This window comes from Microcebus murinus, chromosome 2, assembly GCF_040939455.1.
Source record: "Microcebus murinus isolate Inina chromosome 2, M.murinus_Inina_mat1.0, whole genome shotgun sequence".
Lineage (NCBI taxonomy): Eukaryota > Metazoa > Chordata > Mammalia > Primates > Cheirogaleidae > Microcebus > Microcebus murinus.
Window position 1 is genome coordinate 117,471,442 of NC_134105.1, and position 14,262 is coordinate 117,485,703.

At 40.9% G+C, this 14,262-nt stretch overlaps 1 protein-coding gene and 1 pseudogene across 1 annotated transcript in view; both read left to right on the top strand.

Annotated features, from left to right (window-relative positions):
- MROH9 (maestro heat like repeat family member 9) overlaps positions 1–14,262 on the top strand; it is a 97,354-nt gene that overhangs the window by 49,672 nt on the left and 33,420 nt on the right. Inside the window, 3 exon segments of the mRNA XM_076010452.1 lie at positions 2,870–3,019; positions 6,783–6,937; positions 13,251–13,413. Of these exon segments, the coding sequence (XP_075866567.1) occupies positions 2,870–3,019; positions 6,783–6,937; positions 13,251–13,413 (468 nt within the window).
- On the top strand, positions 7,400–8,421 carry LOC105871692 (NEDD8-conjugating enzyme UBE2F pseudogene; annotated as a pseudogene).

The following is a 14,262-nucleotide window of genomic DNA, read 5'->3' on the forward strand; positions in this document are numbered from 1 at the left end:
TGAATATCTAGATTTTTTAACAAGGCCTGGGAAATTTTCCTCCATTACATATTCAAATAGCTTATCCAACCCTTGTGTATTTGCTTCTTTACCCTCAGGGATGCCTATAATTCTCATGTTTATCTTCTTCACATAACCTCGCATTTCTTGCAGGCTTTGCCCTTTTCTGATATTTCTCTGCCTCTGTCTCTGCAACTGACTTATTTAATTGAAAGATGTTATCTTCAATTCCTGAAATTCTTTCCTTTGTATCATCTACCCTTTTCTTGAGGCTTTTTGCTGTGTTTTGTAATTTCTTGAATAAATTCTGCATTTCCAGAGTTCTGTTTGATTTTTCTTTAGTATTTCAATCTTTCAGTGAATTTTTCTTCCAAGTCTTGGATCTTTTTTGTGGTTTCTTTGAGTTGGCTGTCCATTTTCTCTTGCATATTATTGAGTTTTCTTACAATCCATGTTTAAATTGTTCTTCTGTCATTTTTAGTGTTCTGAATTGGTTGATATCCATTGCTAATGAGCTGGTGTTCCCCTTTGGGGGTGTGCTTTATATTTGATTCTTCACACTTCTAGAGTTGTTTCACTGATTCTTTCCCATCTGGAGCAGCTGTTGCTTCTTACTCATGACATGCCCAGATTAGTCTGTGAGCCAATAGTTGGTGAGATTAGTTGGTGAGAATAGTTGTGGGTGAGATTCAATCACACTCTGTATGATGAGCCAATAGTTGCAATAAAAGAGTATTCAAATTGATCTCTCTGTCAGTAGGTGGCACTTGCTGGAAGGAGCAAGTGGTAGTGTTGTTTTGGGGCCCTGTAACCATCTGTCTTGCCTCTCGTGAGGCACTCTAGTGCCTGAGCTGGTGGGTGAGGCACTGGGACTTCCAACTGTGTGATTATGCTCCACTTTAGTGGGGGAAGATGAGGGAGTGAAGCTAGGTGGAGCTGGCTTGGGTGAGCCTTCCCTCAAGCTCCACAAATGCTGTCAGCAGAGGTCAAAGGTCTTTTCTCTGCTTCTGCATAAAGCTGCCAGGGAGGGGCTGAAATGGTCCCACTCAGCCAAAAAGTCTGAGTCTGGAGGTGGGGCTGTCTGAGACATGCAGTCTGGTGCAGGCCTTACTCCTTTCCACCCTTCCCAATTCTGTGGTTTCTCCTGGGTCTTTGCCAGGAGGCAGGACCTCAAGCCAGCAGACCTCTCATGACTGTGATGTGAGCCGAGAGGTTCCCTGCCCAGGATTGCAGCCTGAGCTGGGATCCCAGCCCTCCCATGGGAGGAGGGTTAACCCCCAAGCACACTACAGCTAGGACCCACCCTGATCTGCCCTGAAGTCACACACACCTCAGCAGACTAGTTCACAAATATCCCTTCTGTGGCCCCGGGCAATGCAATTGAGACCTGTGTGTATAGAATCCGGACTGCAGGCCTACCCACTAGCCCAGGAGATTGATCCCTGCCTCTGCCAAGGAGACAAGTGCCAGTCTCAAGTCACCCATAGGGTGACCAAGCTGGATCAATGTCTCTCCACCTCAGGATTAGTGTTGCTCTGCTGGAGTCACCAGGCAAGCAGCACCTGGAAGGGCTGGCGGCTAGAGAGCTCAAAGCCTGAGTACCCCTCTCAGTCCACTCTAGGGTTCCAAAAGGAAAGGTCCCATTTCCTACAGATACCTCAGGGTGGTGGCTAAATTGTCTCTCTTGGCATCTGAGGGTAGGGAAGGGGAAGAGGAAAATGAAGCATTATGGCACTTGGATCTGTGGGGAAGGAGATGCCCCAAGGGAGATGGGAGCCTATTACCCTGTCTGTAAGAGCCTCACCACTTGCTGGCAGCATCAGTCACTGCGCTGGTGTTGGCAGTTCTCTCTAGCAACTCAGGAGCCCACCAGCAGTCCAAGATGCAAGGGAGGGGACATTTAATCACTCCACCTACCCTTGTCACTGATCTCCAAGCCTCTCAGGGTTTAGACCCTGCTGGTGCCTTTCTCCTTCCAGTTCTGCTCCAAAACGTCTTCCCATGGAGTCTCCTGTAGTTTCAGGCACCCTTCCTTCTGACCTTCATCAGATCTATGTTTGTCTGCTTGTTAATTTTTTTTGACTTTTATCTAAAATCTATCTTTGTTGCAGAGACACTTTTAAAAGGGATTGTTTGAATTGTATTTCTTACACCTCAATCATGAACATGTAAGCCTTTTATCTCTTTCTGTTTCCTGATCCCTTTCTGGGAAAGAGAAAAGTCCTTTGAGTCACCTTGACTTTCTCACCCCATCCCCTCCTACATCTTCTAGTAACCACGTTTGTTTCTGATCTGAGCAAACTCATTTCCAAAGCTGAAGAAGTTCATTATGATATTTGAACAGTTGAATTCCTTTAAAATCAGAAGAAACAATTAAGCATAATTCCACTTGTATTGTACTCATTTTTATACCAACACTGTTGTAAAATATAATTTTTAATATTTTCTAATAAAGGAGGGGGTCCTTCCTCTCCAGGGGCTTGGTAAGACTTTTTCTAGCCTCCCTTTGAATGCTCTGTCCCACTTCAGTAGAGGACAACTCTATTTTATAAAGAGGTAACCCCTGCCCTCCAGTTTTCCCTGTTTTTGTCTTTGCTCTGCAGAATGCTCCTGTCTACTCCTGTCTGCAGAAGCATTGGGAGTTTATATGAATCATCACTTTCCTTTTCCTGCTGTCTGAATTTGAGTAAAAGCTCTCAACTTATTTTCAAGGGCAAAGTTGCAAAAGGTGCACAGAAGTCTTGGGGCCCCACCTGGCCCTGGAGCTTCCCCACAATGTCTGAGTTTAACTATCTTTCTTATGTGGGGGTTGGCAAGGCCTGATGTCATGACTCTTTTTTTTTTTTTTTTTTTTTCTTTTTGGTTGCAGAGAATAGGACAAAGCTTACTGCCCTCCTTGCTGACTGACTTTGTGTGGAGTCTCCTGAAGAAACTCTGTATCTTTGATAACAAAATTGCAACTGAGGCAGCATCCATATTGAAACTGACTCTGGAATACCATGCCCAGAAGGTCACCATGGTAAGATACATGACAATAAGCAGGTGAACACAGGGTTTCCTCTCTAAAATACACGTACTGCCTTTGGTATATGCCTACTTCTTTTTTTCTGTGTGTGTGGGGGGAGGCGGTTTCATTCTTTTTTTATTTATTTATTTTTAGCACATTATGGGAGTACAAATGTTAAGGTTATGTATATTACCCTTGCCCCCTCACCCCTCAAGTCAGAGCTTCAAGCGTGTCCATCACCCAGTTGGTGCACATCGCACTCATTTTGTATGTATATACCCAACTCCTCCCCTGCACCTGCCCCACACCTGATAAAGGTTATTTCTATATATCCACTTAGGTGTTGATCAGTTAATACCAATTTGCTGGTGAGTACATGTGGTGGTTATTTTTCCATTCTTGGGATACTTCACTTAATAGAATGGGTTCCAGCTGTATCCAGGAATATACAAGAGGTGCTAGATCACCATTGTTTCTTAAAGCTGAGTAGTATTCCATGGTATACATATACCACATTTTATTAATCCACTCATAAATTGATGGGCACTTGGGTTGTTTCCATAGTTTTGCAATTGTGAATTGTGCTGCTATAAACATTCGAGTGTAGGTCTCTTTTTTGATAGAGTGACCCTTGTTCTTTTGGGTAGATGCCCAGTAATGGGATTGCTGGATCAAATGGTAGAGCTACTTGTACTGCTTTAAGGTATCTCCATATTGCTTTCCACAGAGGTTGAATTAGTTTGCAGTCCCACCAGCAATGTAGGAGTGTTCCTATCTCTCCTCATTCACGCCAACATTTATTGTTTTGGGACGTGTTAATAAAGGCTATTCTCACTGGAGATAAGTGATATCTCATTGTAGTTTTGATTTGCATTGCCCTGATGATTAGAGATGTTGAGCATTTGTTCATGTTTGTTGACCATTATTCTATCTTCTTTTGAAAAGTTTCTGTTCATGTCCTTTGCCCATTTTTTGATAGGGTTGTTTGATTTCCTTGCTGATTTTCCTGAGTTCTAAATAGATTCTAGTTATCAGACCTTTATCAGATGTGTAGCTTGCAAAAATTTTCTCCCATTCTGTGGATTGTCTGTTTGTTCTCTTGACAGTTTCTTTGGCTGTGCAGAAGCTTATTAGTTTGATCAGGTCCCATTTATTTATTTTTGTTGATGCAGTGATTGCCTTTGGGGTCTTCTTCATAAATTCTTTGACTAAGCCAATGTCTACAAGGGTATTTCCAATGTTTTCCCCTAGAATTCTAATAGTTTCACACCTACTGTTCAAGTCTGTTACCCAGAGTGAGTTGATTTTTGTGAGAGGTGAAAGGTGTGGGTCCTGTTTCAGTCTTCCACATGTGACTATCCAGTTTTCCCAGCATCATTTATTGAATAAGGATTCTTTTCCCCAGTGTATGTTTTTGTCTGCTTTGTTGAAGATTAATGTTGGCTATATGAGGATGGTCTTATATCTGGGTTCTCTGTTCTGTTCCACTGGTCAATGTCCCTGTTCTTGTGCCAGTAAAAATATGTTTTAATTACTGTAGCCTTGTAGCATAGTTTGAAGTCTGGTAAATTGATACCTCCTATTTTGTTTTTATTGCCTAGGATTGATTTTGCTATGAGGGGTCTTCTCTGGTTTCATACGAAGTATAAAATTATTTTTTCTATATCTGTGAAAAATGATGACAGTATTTTGATAGGGATTGTATTGACTCTGTAGGTAACTTTGGGTAGTATAGACATTTTAACAATGTTGATTCTGCCAACCCACAAGCATGGTATATTCTTCCACCTGTTTACATCCTCTGCTGTTTCCTTCTTCAGTGTTTCATAGTTCTCCCTGTAGAGGTCTTTTACCTCCTTAGTTAAATATATTCCTAGGTACTTTATTTTCTTTATTGCTATTTTGAAGGGAATTGAGTCTTTGATTTGGTTCTCACTTTTACCATTGTTGCTGTATATGAATGCCTCTGATTTCTGTGTATTAATTTTGTATCCTGAGACTTTACCAAATTCATTTATCAATTCAAGGAGTCTCTTGGTTGAAACCTTGGGATTTTCTAGGTATAATATCATGTAATCAGCAAAGAGTGAGAGTTTGATCTCTTCTGCTCCCATTTGGATGCCCTTAATTCCACTCTCTTGTATAATTGCTGTAGCAAGGACTTCCAGCACTATGTTGAAAAGAAGTGGAGATAGTGGGCAACTTTGCCTTGTTCCAGTTCTAAGTGGGAATGCTTTCAACTTTTCCCCATTCAGTATAATGTTGGCTGTGGGTTTGTCATATATGGCTTGTATCATTTTTAGGTAAGCCCCATCTATGCCTAATTTGTTAAGCGTTACTATCATAAAAGGATGTTGAATTTTGTCAAATGCTTTTTCTGCGACTATCGAGAGGATCAAATGGTCTTTGTTTTTGCTTCTATTTATATGGTGAATTACATTTATAGATTTGCATATGTTGAATCATCCCTGCATCCCTGGGATGAAGTCCACTTGGTTGTGATGGATTATTTTCTTGATAAGAACCTGGATTCAATTAGCTAGAATTTTGTTGAGAATAAAATCTGTCTTTTTTGCAGAGACACTTTGGCTTGCTGTTTTTCTCGTCTGCCATCTTGCTCCGCCCTCCCCCTACATGCCTACTTCTTTTCATACATATTTCTTGCCATTGTTCTTTATATCACTTTAATAAAATGAGGCTTTTTGTGTGAAATAATTTAAGCATTCAGAACAATTTTAGAGAATATTATAATAAATACTCACCTACCAATCATATTAAATCATATTTTGCTACATTTCCTTTAGATTTTTTAGCGAAATACATTAATAATAAAATAGTACAGCTGTAATTGAAATCCCATGTGTAGCCTCTAGGGAAGGTTTCAAGATTCCTCTGCTTGGTATAGGGCTGGCAACACAATTAGTGGGGCTTAGTGGAAAATGAAATATGGGCCTTCCTTTTCACAACAAAGAAAACAATTGTCATTAAATATACAAGCATAGGAAGTATTTTTTTTTCCTCCATTCCCTCTCTCTCTCACTCTCTCTCATCTTAATGGTGTTTTTATTTGCTATTTAATGTATTTCTAACTAAAAAACAACTAAAATTTTAAATTATTAGCCCAAATTTTACTATATATATTTATATTGTGCAATGCCAGTCATAAATGTAAAATAAGAGAACTTAATTCATATGCAGAATCACCAAAGTAATGTCATTTGTATTTTGTAGTTCACATATGCATATGCATTTCATTGTTACCAAAAGAGTGGGAACACTGCACAAAACTGTTTTCATCTCATTCATTTCTTGTCATTCACATGTCCTACTCACATTCTCTACCTTCAGCTTATTGATGACTAAGGAAAGACTGAAAGGAAAAGGATTTATGGGTTGCCGTATCATACTGTAATTGCAATGTATTCTGTTCCATTGTTTTGATTTTCTTTTTTTAAACACTTGAATTATTCTTATGTTTTCCGTACTGAGCTTATATGTTTCATATAATGAATTCTACCCTCCTAACATAAACTTATTTAAAAAGGGGGCATTTTCCCACTATCCATAAATGCACATATTTAGTAGTCATCCAAATAAATATTTTGCATTATGTAGTCAAACGTATAAATATGTTTTCTGCTAGCGCTTATTTGAGTATTAATTGATACCTTGGTCATTCTGAGAAGGACTGAATTCTTATGTCCAAGAAATGCTTTAGTTTAGAGGTGACCATGGAGCAGGAGACTCCTGTTGACCTGTGAAATTTCTCTTCCAGGTTTCTAAGATTGTGGATGTCATTTACAACCAACTGTGTGAAAATTCTGCTCACAGTATGAAGCATGATATGTTACGGGTCATTACCTTGCTGATACGCACTTCACCCAAGAAGATCATCTTTCAACTTATGGACTACCCAGTTCCAGCAGACGAGTAAGACGCCCCCTACACCCTGCCCCTTCCATGAGGGTTTGTTCACAGGCTCCACATCGCAGATGGACCTGGGCTTGATTCTTGATTTATCATGGTCAAGACTGGTTTCTTTTTCTGAAAGAGAAAATCTATTTTTGCCTCATGTAGGATGATTGTAAGGCTTAAATAAGATGTTATATGTTACTTATATCCTGGTACAATACCTGACACACGGTAGTCCCATAGGAAATAATCAATGTCACTAATATTTACCTGAGGCTTTAAATTATGTCGTGTTGCATGTCCCACAGAAACAAACCTCTCCTCAAAGTGATACTAGGTTTTTATTCCCGTTTGTGAATGTAATCATTTTTCTTGAGGAAATAAATTCATACAAGTGTTTTTTCTTATTTATGAAGGACAGAGACAAGATGTGTCTACCCACCAATAAAATAACAACATTAAAAATTCCCAGACAGACTTCCGGTCCCGCCACCCCGCCCGGCCGGGCATGGTGTTGGGCGCCGGGCCCGCCTCGCCTGTCTCCGGGTGCCCAGGGTACAGGTGGCAGTAATGCTAACGCTAGCAAGCAAACTGAAGCGCGATGACGGTCTCAAAGGGTCCCGGACGTCAGCCACAGCGTCCGACTCCACTCGGAGGGTTTCTGTGAGAGACAAGTTGCTTGTTAAAGAGGTTGCAGAACTTGAAGCTAATTTACCTTGTACATGTAAAGTGCATTTCCCTGATCCAAACAAGCTTCACTGCTTTCAGCTAACTGTAACCCCAGATGAGGGTTACTACCAGGGTGGAGAATTTCAGTTTGAAACTGAAGTTCCCGATGCATACAACATGGTGCCTCCCAGAGTGAAATGCTTGACCAGGATTTGGCACCCCAACATCACAGAGACAGGTGAAATTTGTCTAAGTTTACTGAGGGAACACTCAGTTGACGGCACTGGCTGGGCTCCCACAAGGACACTGAAGGATGTTGTTTGGGGATTAAACTCTTTGTTTACTGATCTTTTGAATTTTGATGATCCACTGAATATTGAAGCTGCAGGGCATCATTTGCGGGACAAGGAGGACTTCCGGAGCAAAGTGGATGACTACATCAAGCGTTAGGCCAGATGATGAAGGGGCAGCTTGCAGGCCCACGGACTGTGTTACAGTTTGTCTCTAACGTGAAACAGCAAGAGGTAGCCCCACCTCTCCCCCGTCCTCACGCTCCCTCTCAGTCCCACTGGATTGTCCCAGCCCTGTGACCATGTTGTCCCGAATAAGACCATCTTCATGACTGCCCATCGTAGATGGAGAATTCCACATAAATACAGCAAGAACATGTATTTGGGTTTCTAAAGAGTTGTCTGCTTAGCTTAACATGTTTACTTTTTTGAAATTGTACTGTATAGGCTGTTGGTGAAATTCTTGAGAAGTTGTAATGAACTCAAAATTGAGGCTAGAGCTTGCTTACCCTTCCCCAAACAAAACTGGTCTCCTAGCCGGGCGCGGTGGCTCACGCCTGTAATCCTAGCACTCTGGGAGGCCGAGGCGGGCAGATAGCTCGAGGTCAGGAGTTCGAAACCAGCCTGAGCAAGAGCAAGACCCCGTCTCTACTATAAATAGAAAGAAATTAATTGGCCAACTAATGTATATATATATATAAAATTAGCCGGGCATGGTGGTGCATGCCTGTAGTCCCAGCTACTCGGGAGGCTGAGGCAGAAGGATTGCTCGAGCCCAGGAGTTTGAGGTTGCTGCGAGCTAGGCTGACGCCACGGCACTCACTCTAGCCTGGGCAACAAGCAAGACTCTGTCTCAAAAAAAAAAAAAAAAAACTGGTCTCCTGCACAGGTGACGCTAATGATGTGTTCAGTGTAACGCGCAGGTTGGCAGTAAGAAACCCGCTACAAACTGTGGTTGGAGGCAAATTCTCTTAGCTTCTTCCATGAATGTTGGCCCTGCCTAGATGTCGTGAAGCTCTCCAGAACGCATAGAGTCACTCACTGTAGATCTCTTATTGAAATGCGTATTTTATTTAATGTAAGTATAATTCGGAACAGATTTGTAATTTGTACAATTTAATGCTTCAATCATTTTTTCTATTCTCATTTAGTTTGTATTTTCATTGTATAGAGCAGACAGAAAGATGTTGGGTCAATCAACTATTGAAGAGAAATACAAAGAAAATATGAAAAAAAAAAAAAAATTCCCAGACATAATTGGAAGTCATCTGTCTGAGCCTATGGGACTGTATGATCTAACAGGCACATTAGAAGCGCTTAGAAAGTCACATCACTCCATTTCTACAGTTTGCACATTGGAGAGGCAGGAATTGCTTCTCTAGGTTGGTGCAAAAGTAATTGCGGTTTAGGCATTGTTGAAATTTGCTATTTGATTTGGAATACATTTAAAAGTAAATGTGGTTATGTTATGCATTATTTTTTTGTTTATTTTATTTATTTTGAGACAAAGTCTCACTCTGGGCCTGGTGCGGTGGCTCATGCCTGTAATCCTAGCACTCTGGGAGGCCGAGGCGGGAGGATCGCTCAAGGCCAGGAGTTGGAAACCAGCCTGAGCAAGAGCGAGACCCCATCTCTACTATAAATAGAAAGAAACTAATTGGCCAACTAATATATATAGAAAAAATCAGCCGGGCATGGTGGTGCATGCCCGTAGTCCCAACTACTTGGAAGGCTGAGGCAGTAGGATCGCTTGAGCCCAGGAGTATGAGGTTGCTGTGAGCCAGGCTGACGCCATGGCACTCACTCTAGCCTGGGCAACAGAGCGAGACTCTGTCTCAAAAAAAACCCAACAAATTCTTACTCTATTGCCCGGGCTAGAGTACTGTGGTGTCAGTCTAGCTCACAACAATCTCAAATTCCTCGGCTCAAGTGATCCTTCTGTGTCAGCCTCCTGAGTAGCTGGGACTACAGGCATGTGCCCCTGCCTGGCTAATTTTTTTTTTCTACATATTTTTAGTTGTCCAGTAAATTTCTTTCTATTTTTTTTTTAGTAAAGATGGGATCTCACTCTTGCTCAGGATGGTCTTGAACTCCTGAGCTCAATTGATCTGCCCGCCTTGGCCTCCCAGAATGCTAGGATTACAGGCAAGAGCCACCACCCCTGGCCTTTTGTATCATTTTAATGCACGTTTCTCACTTTATTATTATTATTATTTTGCTAGTGACTTATTACTTGCTGTTTATTTCATATTTGTTTTAGACTATGGAAATGATGTTAGACAAAAAGTAAATTTGAGCAATTTTCTTATTGGAGTCCAAAATGGGCTGTAAAGCAGCAGAGACAACGCACAACATCAACAGCGAATGCATTTGGGCCAGGAACTGCTAACAAACATACAGTTTAGTGGTGGTTCAAGAAGTTCTGCAAAGGAGATGAGAGCCTTGCAAATGAGGAGCTCAGTGGCCAGCCATCAGAAGTTGATAATAACCAACTGATAGCAATCATCAAAGCTGATCCTCTTACAACTGCATGAGAAATTGCTGAAGAACTCAATGTCAACGTCAATAATTCTACAGTCATTCGGCATTTGGAGCAAATTGGAAAGGTGAAAAAGCTCAATAAGTGGGTGCCTCATGAGCTGACCGGAAATCAAAAAAATCATTGTTTTGAAGTGTCAGCTTCTCTTATTGTATGCAACAACAACAATAAACCATTTCTCTATCGAATTGTGTCGTGCAACAAAAAGTGGATTTTGCACGACAACTACTATGAACAGCTCAGTGGTTGGACTGAGAAAGTTCAAAAGCACTTCCCAAAGGCCAACTTGCACCAAAAAAGATCATGGTCACTGTTTGGTGGTCAGCTGCTGGTCTGATCCACTGCAGCTTTCTGAATCCCAGTGAAACCATTACATCTGAGAAGTATGCTCAGCAAATCGATGAGATGCACCGAAAACTGCAATGCCTACACCCAGCATTGGTCAGCAGAAAGGGCCCAATTTTTCTCAACAAAAATGCCTGCTTGCACATTGCACAACCAACTCTTCAAAAGTTGAACGAATTGGGCTACGAAGTTTTGTCTCATTTGCCATATTCACCTGACCCCTTGCCAACTGACTACCACTTCTTCAAACAACTCAACAACTTTTTGAAGGGGAAACATTTCTACAGCCAGCAGGATGGAGAAAATTCTTTCCAAGAGTTCACTGAATCCCGAAGCACGGATTTTTACACTACAAGAATAAACAAATTTATTTCTCCTTGACAAAAAATGTGTTGATTGTAATGGTTCCTATTTTTATTAATAAAAATGTATTTAACCTAGTTATAATGATTTAAAATTCAGGATCCAGAACTGAAATTACTTTTGCATCAACCTAATATTAAGTGTAAATGACAGAAAGTTATATTATGAAAAGGACCAGGCTTTGAAGAAAAATGAATCTGATTTTATATCAACCTTCACTCTTACATTCTATGTGATATCATGCAAGTTTGATAAACCTCCCTGATGCTCAATTTCCTCATCCACAAAATGAGGAAAGTTCTTTCTATCTATATAGTTGATATATAAATGAACTCAGGTTTGGCCACCTCTCACTTGAAAAAGCAGACTTCAGAGAGACAAGTGTTGGTAGAAGGAAAAGTTGGTTTATTCAAGACTAGCACCCTGAGGAGACGGTGGACTACTGTCTCAAAGACCATCTCATATTCCTGAGGCTGGCTGAAGGGTTTTAAAAGGAAGGAATTTGGGGAAACTATGTGTAGGTCAGCATATTTTCTTCTGATGATTATCTTGAGTCGTGGGCCATCTGGCAGTCCGGCTGGCATAAGCTAGACCACAGTAGAATTGAAGGTTAACTTCTCAGTATTTTCCTCCATAAGGGAGTCCTGCAATCTTGGTTCTATACTTAGTTGCTCAATGCCAGTTCCTGGAATTCTTAAGCCAGCACACAATTGGGCATTGTAAAAGAAAGAGTTATTAGTTAACTTTAAGATGTAGCCACTGCTACTGTTGCAGTTATATAAGCTAGTGAGTTCATGTCTGTGAAATGGCATTGAAATCAGCAAAGTTCTAAACAAATCATATAATTTTGTTTTTCTGACTGAAAGTTTATATTTATTTAGGAGGCTTTAACTCACAAAATATTTTATGATTCATAAAATTCCTGGAGAGCCTGTCACAAGGCTCAGTGTTTTCTCTTTCTGGAACTAAGCACCCCTGTGTGGAAAGCACTTCTGGCCGTCCAGCATTGTGTTGAGGAGAAGGGTGTATGCCCACATGGATAGAAGGCAGAAGTTGCCAATGAATCCAGCACAAACAATATGTGCCGAGAAGGTACAGAAAGCAGACATAATTTGAGTTACATGAACTTAATTTAAAGAGTCACCAGCAGATCTAATTGTAGGTGAGGATTGCAGTAGAAAGGGCCAGGATTTGGAATTAAAGTAAACCAGAGAAACATGTGGAAGAATTGATCATCCAGAAGGTCTGAACAAGAGTTAAGAGAATGAGACAGGGCACATGAGATTTGATGTCCTTCTGCTTCTAAAAGTGAGTCCTCCAGGCGGAAGCAGTTGGGCAATGAGTCCTGCAGAGCTGGGCATGTCCATGTGCCAGGGAATCAGGCCCCATACGAGGAACCCAAATGCAGAGAGACTGAGCAATAGGCTTCAGAACCCAGCACGGATTGACGAAGTATCAGAAATATATTGGCACAGAGGTGTACAGCAGTTGCTAAGATGAGCAATAGTAAGAGTAATCCTAAAGAGTGGCTGAGTATATAGGCAAAAGAGCTTGGAAGCTAGAGGTCTAGAAACCACAATTCTAGTCTCATCTGTTTCGCTAATTAAATCTGCAACATTTGGCAAAATGGCTCACTCCTCTGAGCTCAGTATTTTTTATTTTTATATTTTATTTATTTAGTTTTTTTTTTATTTAGGGCTTTAAAACTTTTTTATTTATATATTGATCTATACATTAATTTGCATTCCTATGCCAGTTTTTAAATATTCTGTTATGCCTGCACAAACAAGGTAACAAAGTGGGAGGAGCGGAAAGAGTAGGGGGTACAGAAAGCTGATCAGCTCTTGAAATTGAGCTGAACAGATATTTAAACAGCAGTAGGCTCTTGTAGACTTGCAGGCTGTATTTTTCAAAAAATTTTGTTGGAATTCTTCCTCTGTCTTGGAGGATGAGAGACATCCAATGTCATTTGGAAATGGGACTCTGTTTGTTTTGGATTTGTCTGCAGTGTCTTTGCTATGCAAAGATGTAAAACCAAGGCTCTTTTCCTGATTCATGTCACTGTATCAAGTAGAAAACCACAAACTTATGACTCCTATTTTGGGGGGTGGGGCTGTGTTTGCAGCATTCTCCTACTGATGTGGCAGGCGGCGGGTTCTGAAGCAAAAGTGGCCCCTCACGTGCTGAAGACAATCTTGTTGATACTGAAAGGAAAGCCTGGGGAAATGCAAGAAAGCACAGAAAGAAGACGTTTCTCTCTCGACGCTGCCAACATGATGCCCGTGGCGGTAAATAGCACCATGAGGATTTCTTCTTTTTGGCATTGTTGGCATTCCTGCTCATGAAAATCCCTGTCTATCCACAGACACAGTTAGACTTTCCTACTGTAGACCTTCTCCCATGCGTCCATTCATCCAACACATGTTATTGAGTGCCTACTATGTGCTATGCCCTGATTATGGAGCTTATATTTTTGTAGGAGACACAGACAATGAACAAATAAATGTTTGGCATGTCGTATGGCATAAAGCTTAAAAGAGATGTAAAGTGGAATGAGGGAAGTAAAGTGACAGGCAGGGTTTAGGTAAGTTGGTCAGGGCAGGTCTCTCTGCTGAGGTGACATCTAATCAGAGACCTGAATCAGGTGAGGGTATGATCCTTGAGTTGAGCATACTGGGATAGACAGCTTTAAACAGAGAGAAAGACAAAAGCCCTCGACTGATGGAACTTTACCTAGTAAGTCAGTGAATACAAGGAGGCCAGAGAATCTGAGTGAATTGAGGGTGATAGTATATATGATATGAGAGAAGTAGCCACCGGCTAGATCACATAGACTTCTGTAAACATGTGAAGACCTAATCTCATTTGTGTCCACTTTTATATATCTCCCAGGGACCAAAATCACCACTCCTAGGAGTAAATTCAGGTCTCACAGGGATTTAATAGAAAAAATTGGCATTGCTTCACAAACATGAAGTGTTGGAACATGTTTTTCTGCAGTGCCAATTATAATCCCAAAAGGCACAACCCCAAACACCATACCCTTAAATACTGAAATCCCCAAAGATCAAAATCCCTAAAGTACCTCTAATGTGTAATTGAATCCCTCAAACTATAATAACAGATTTAGAATCAGG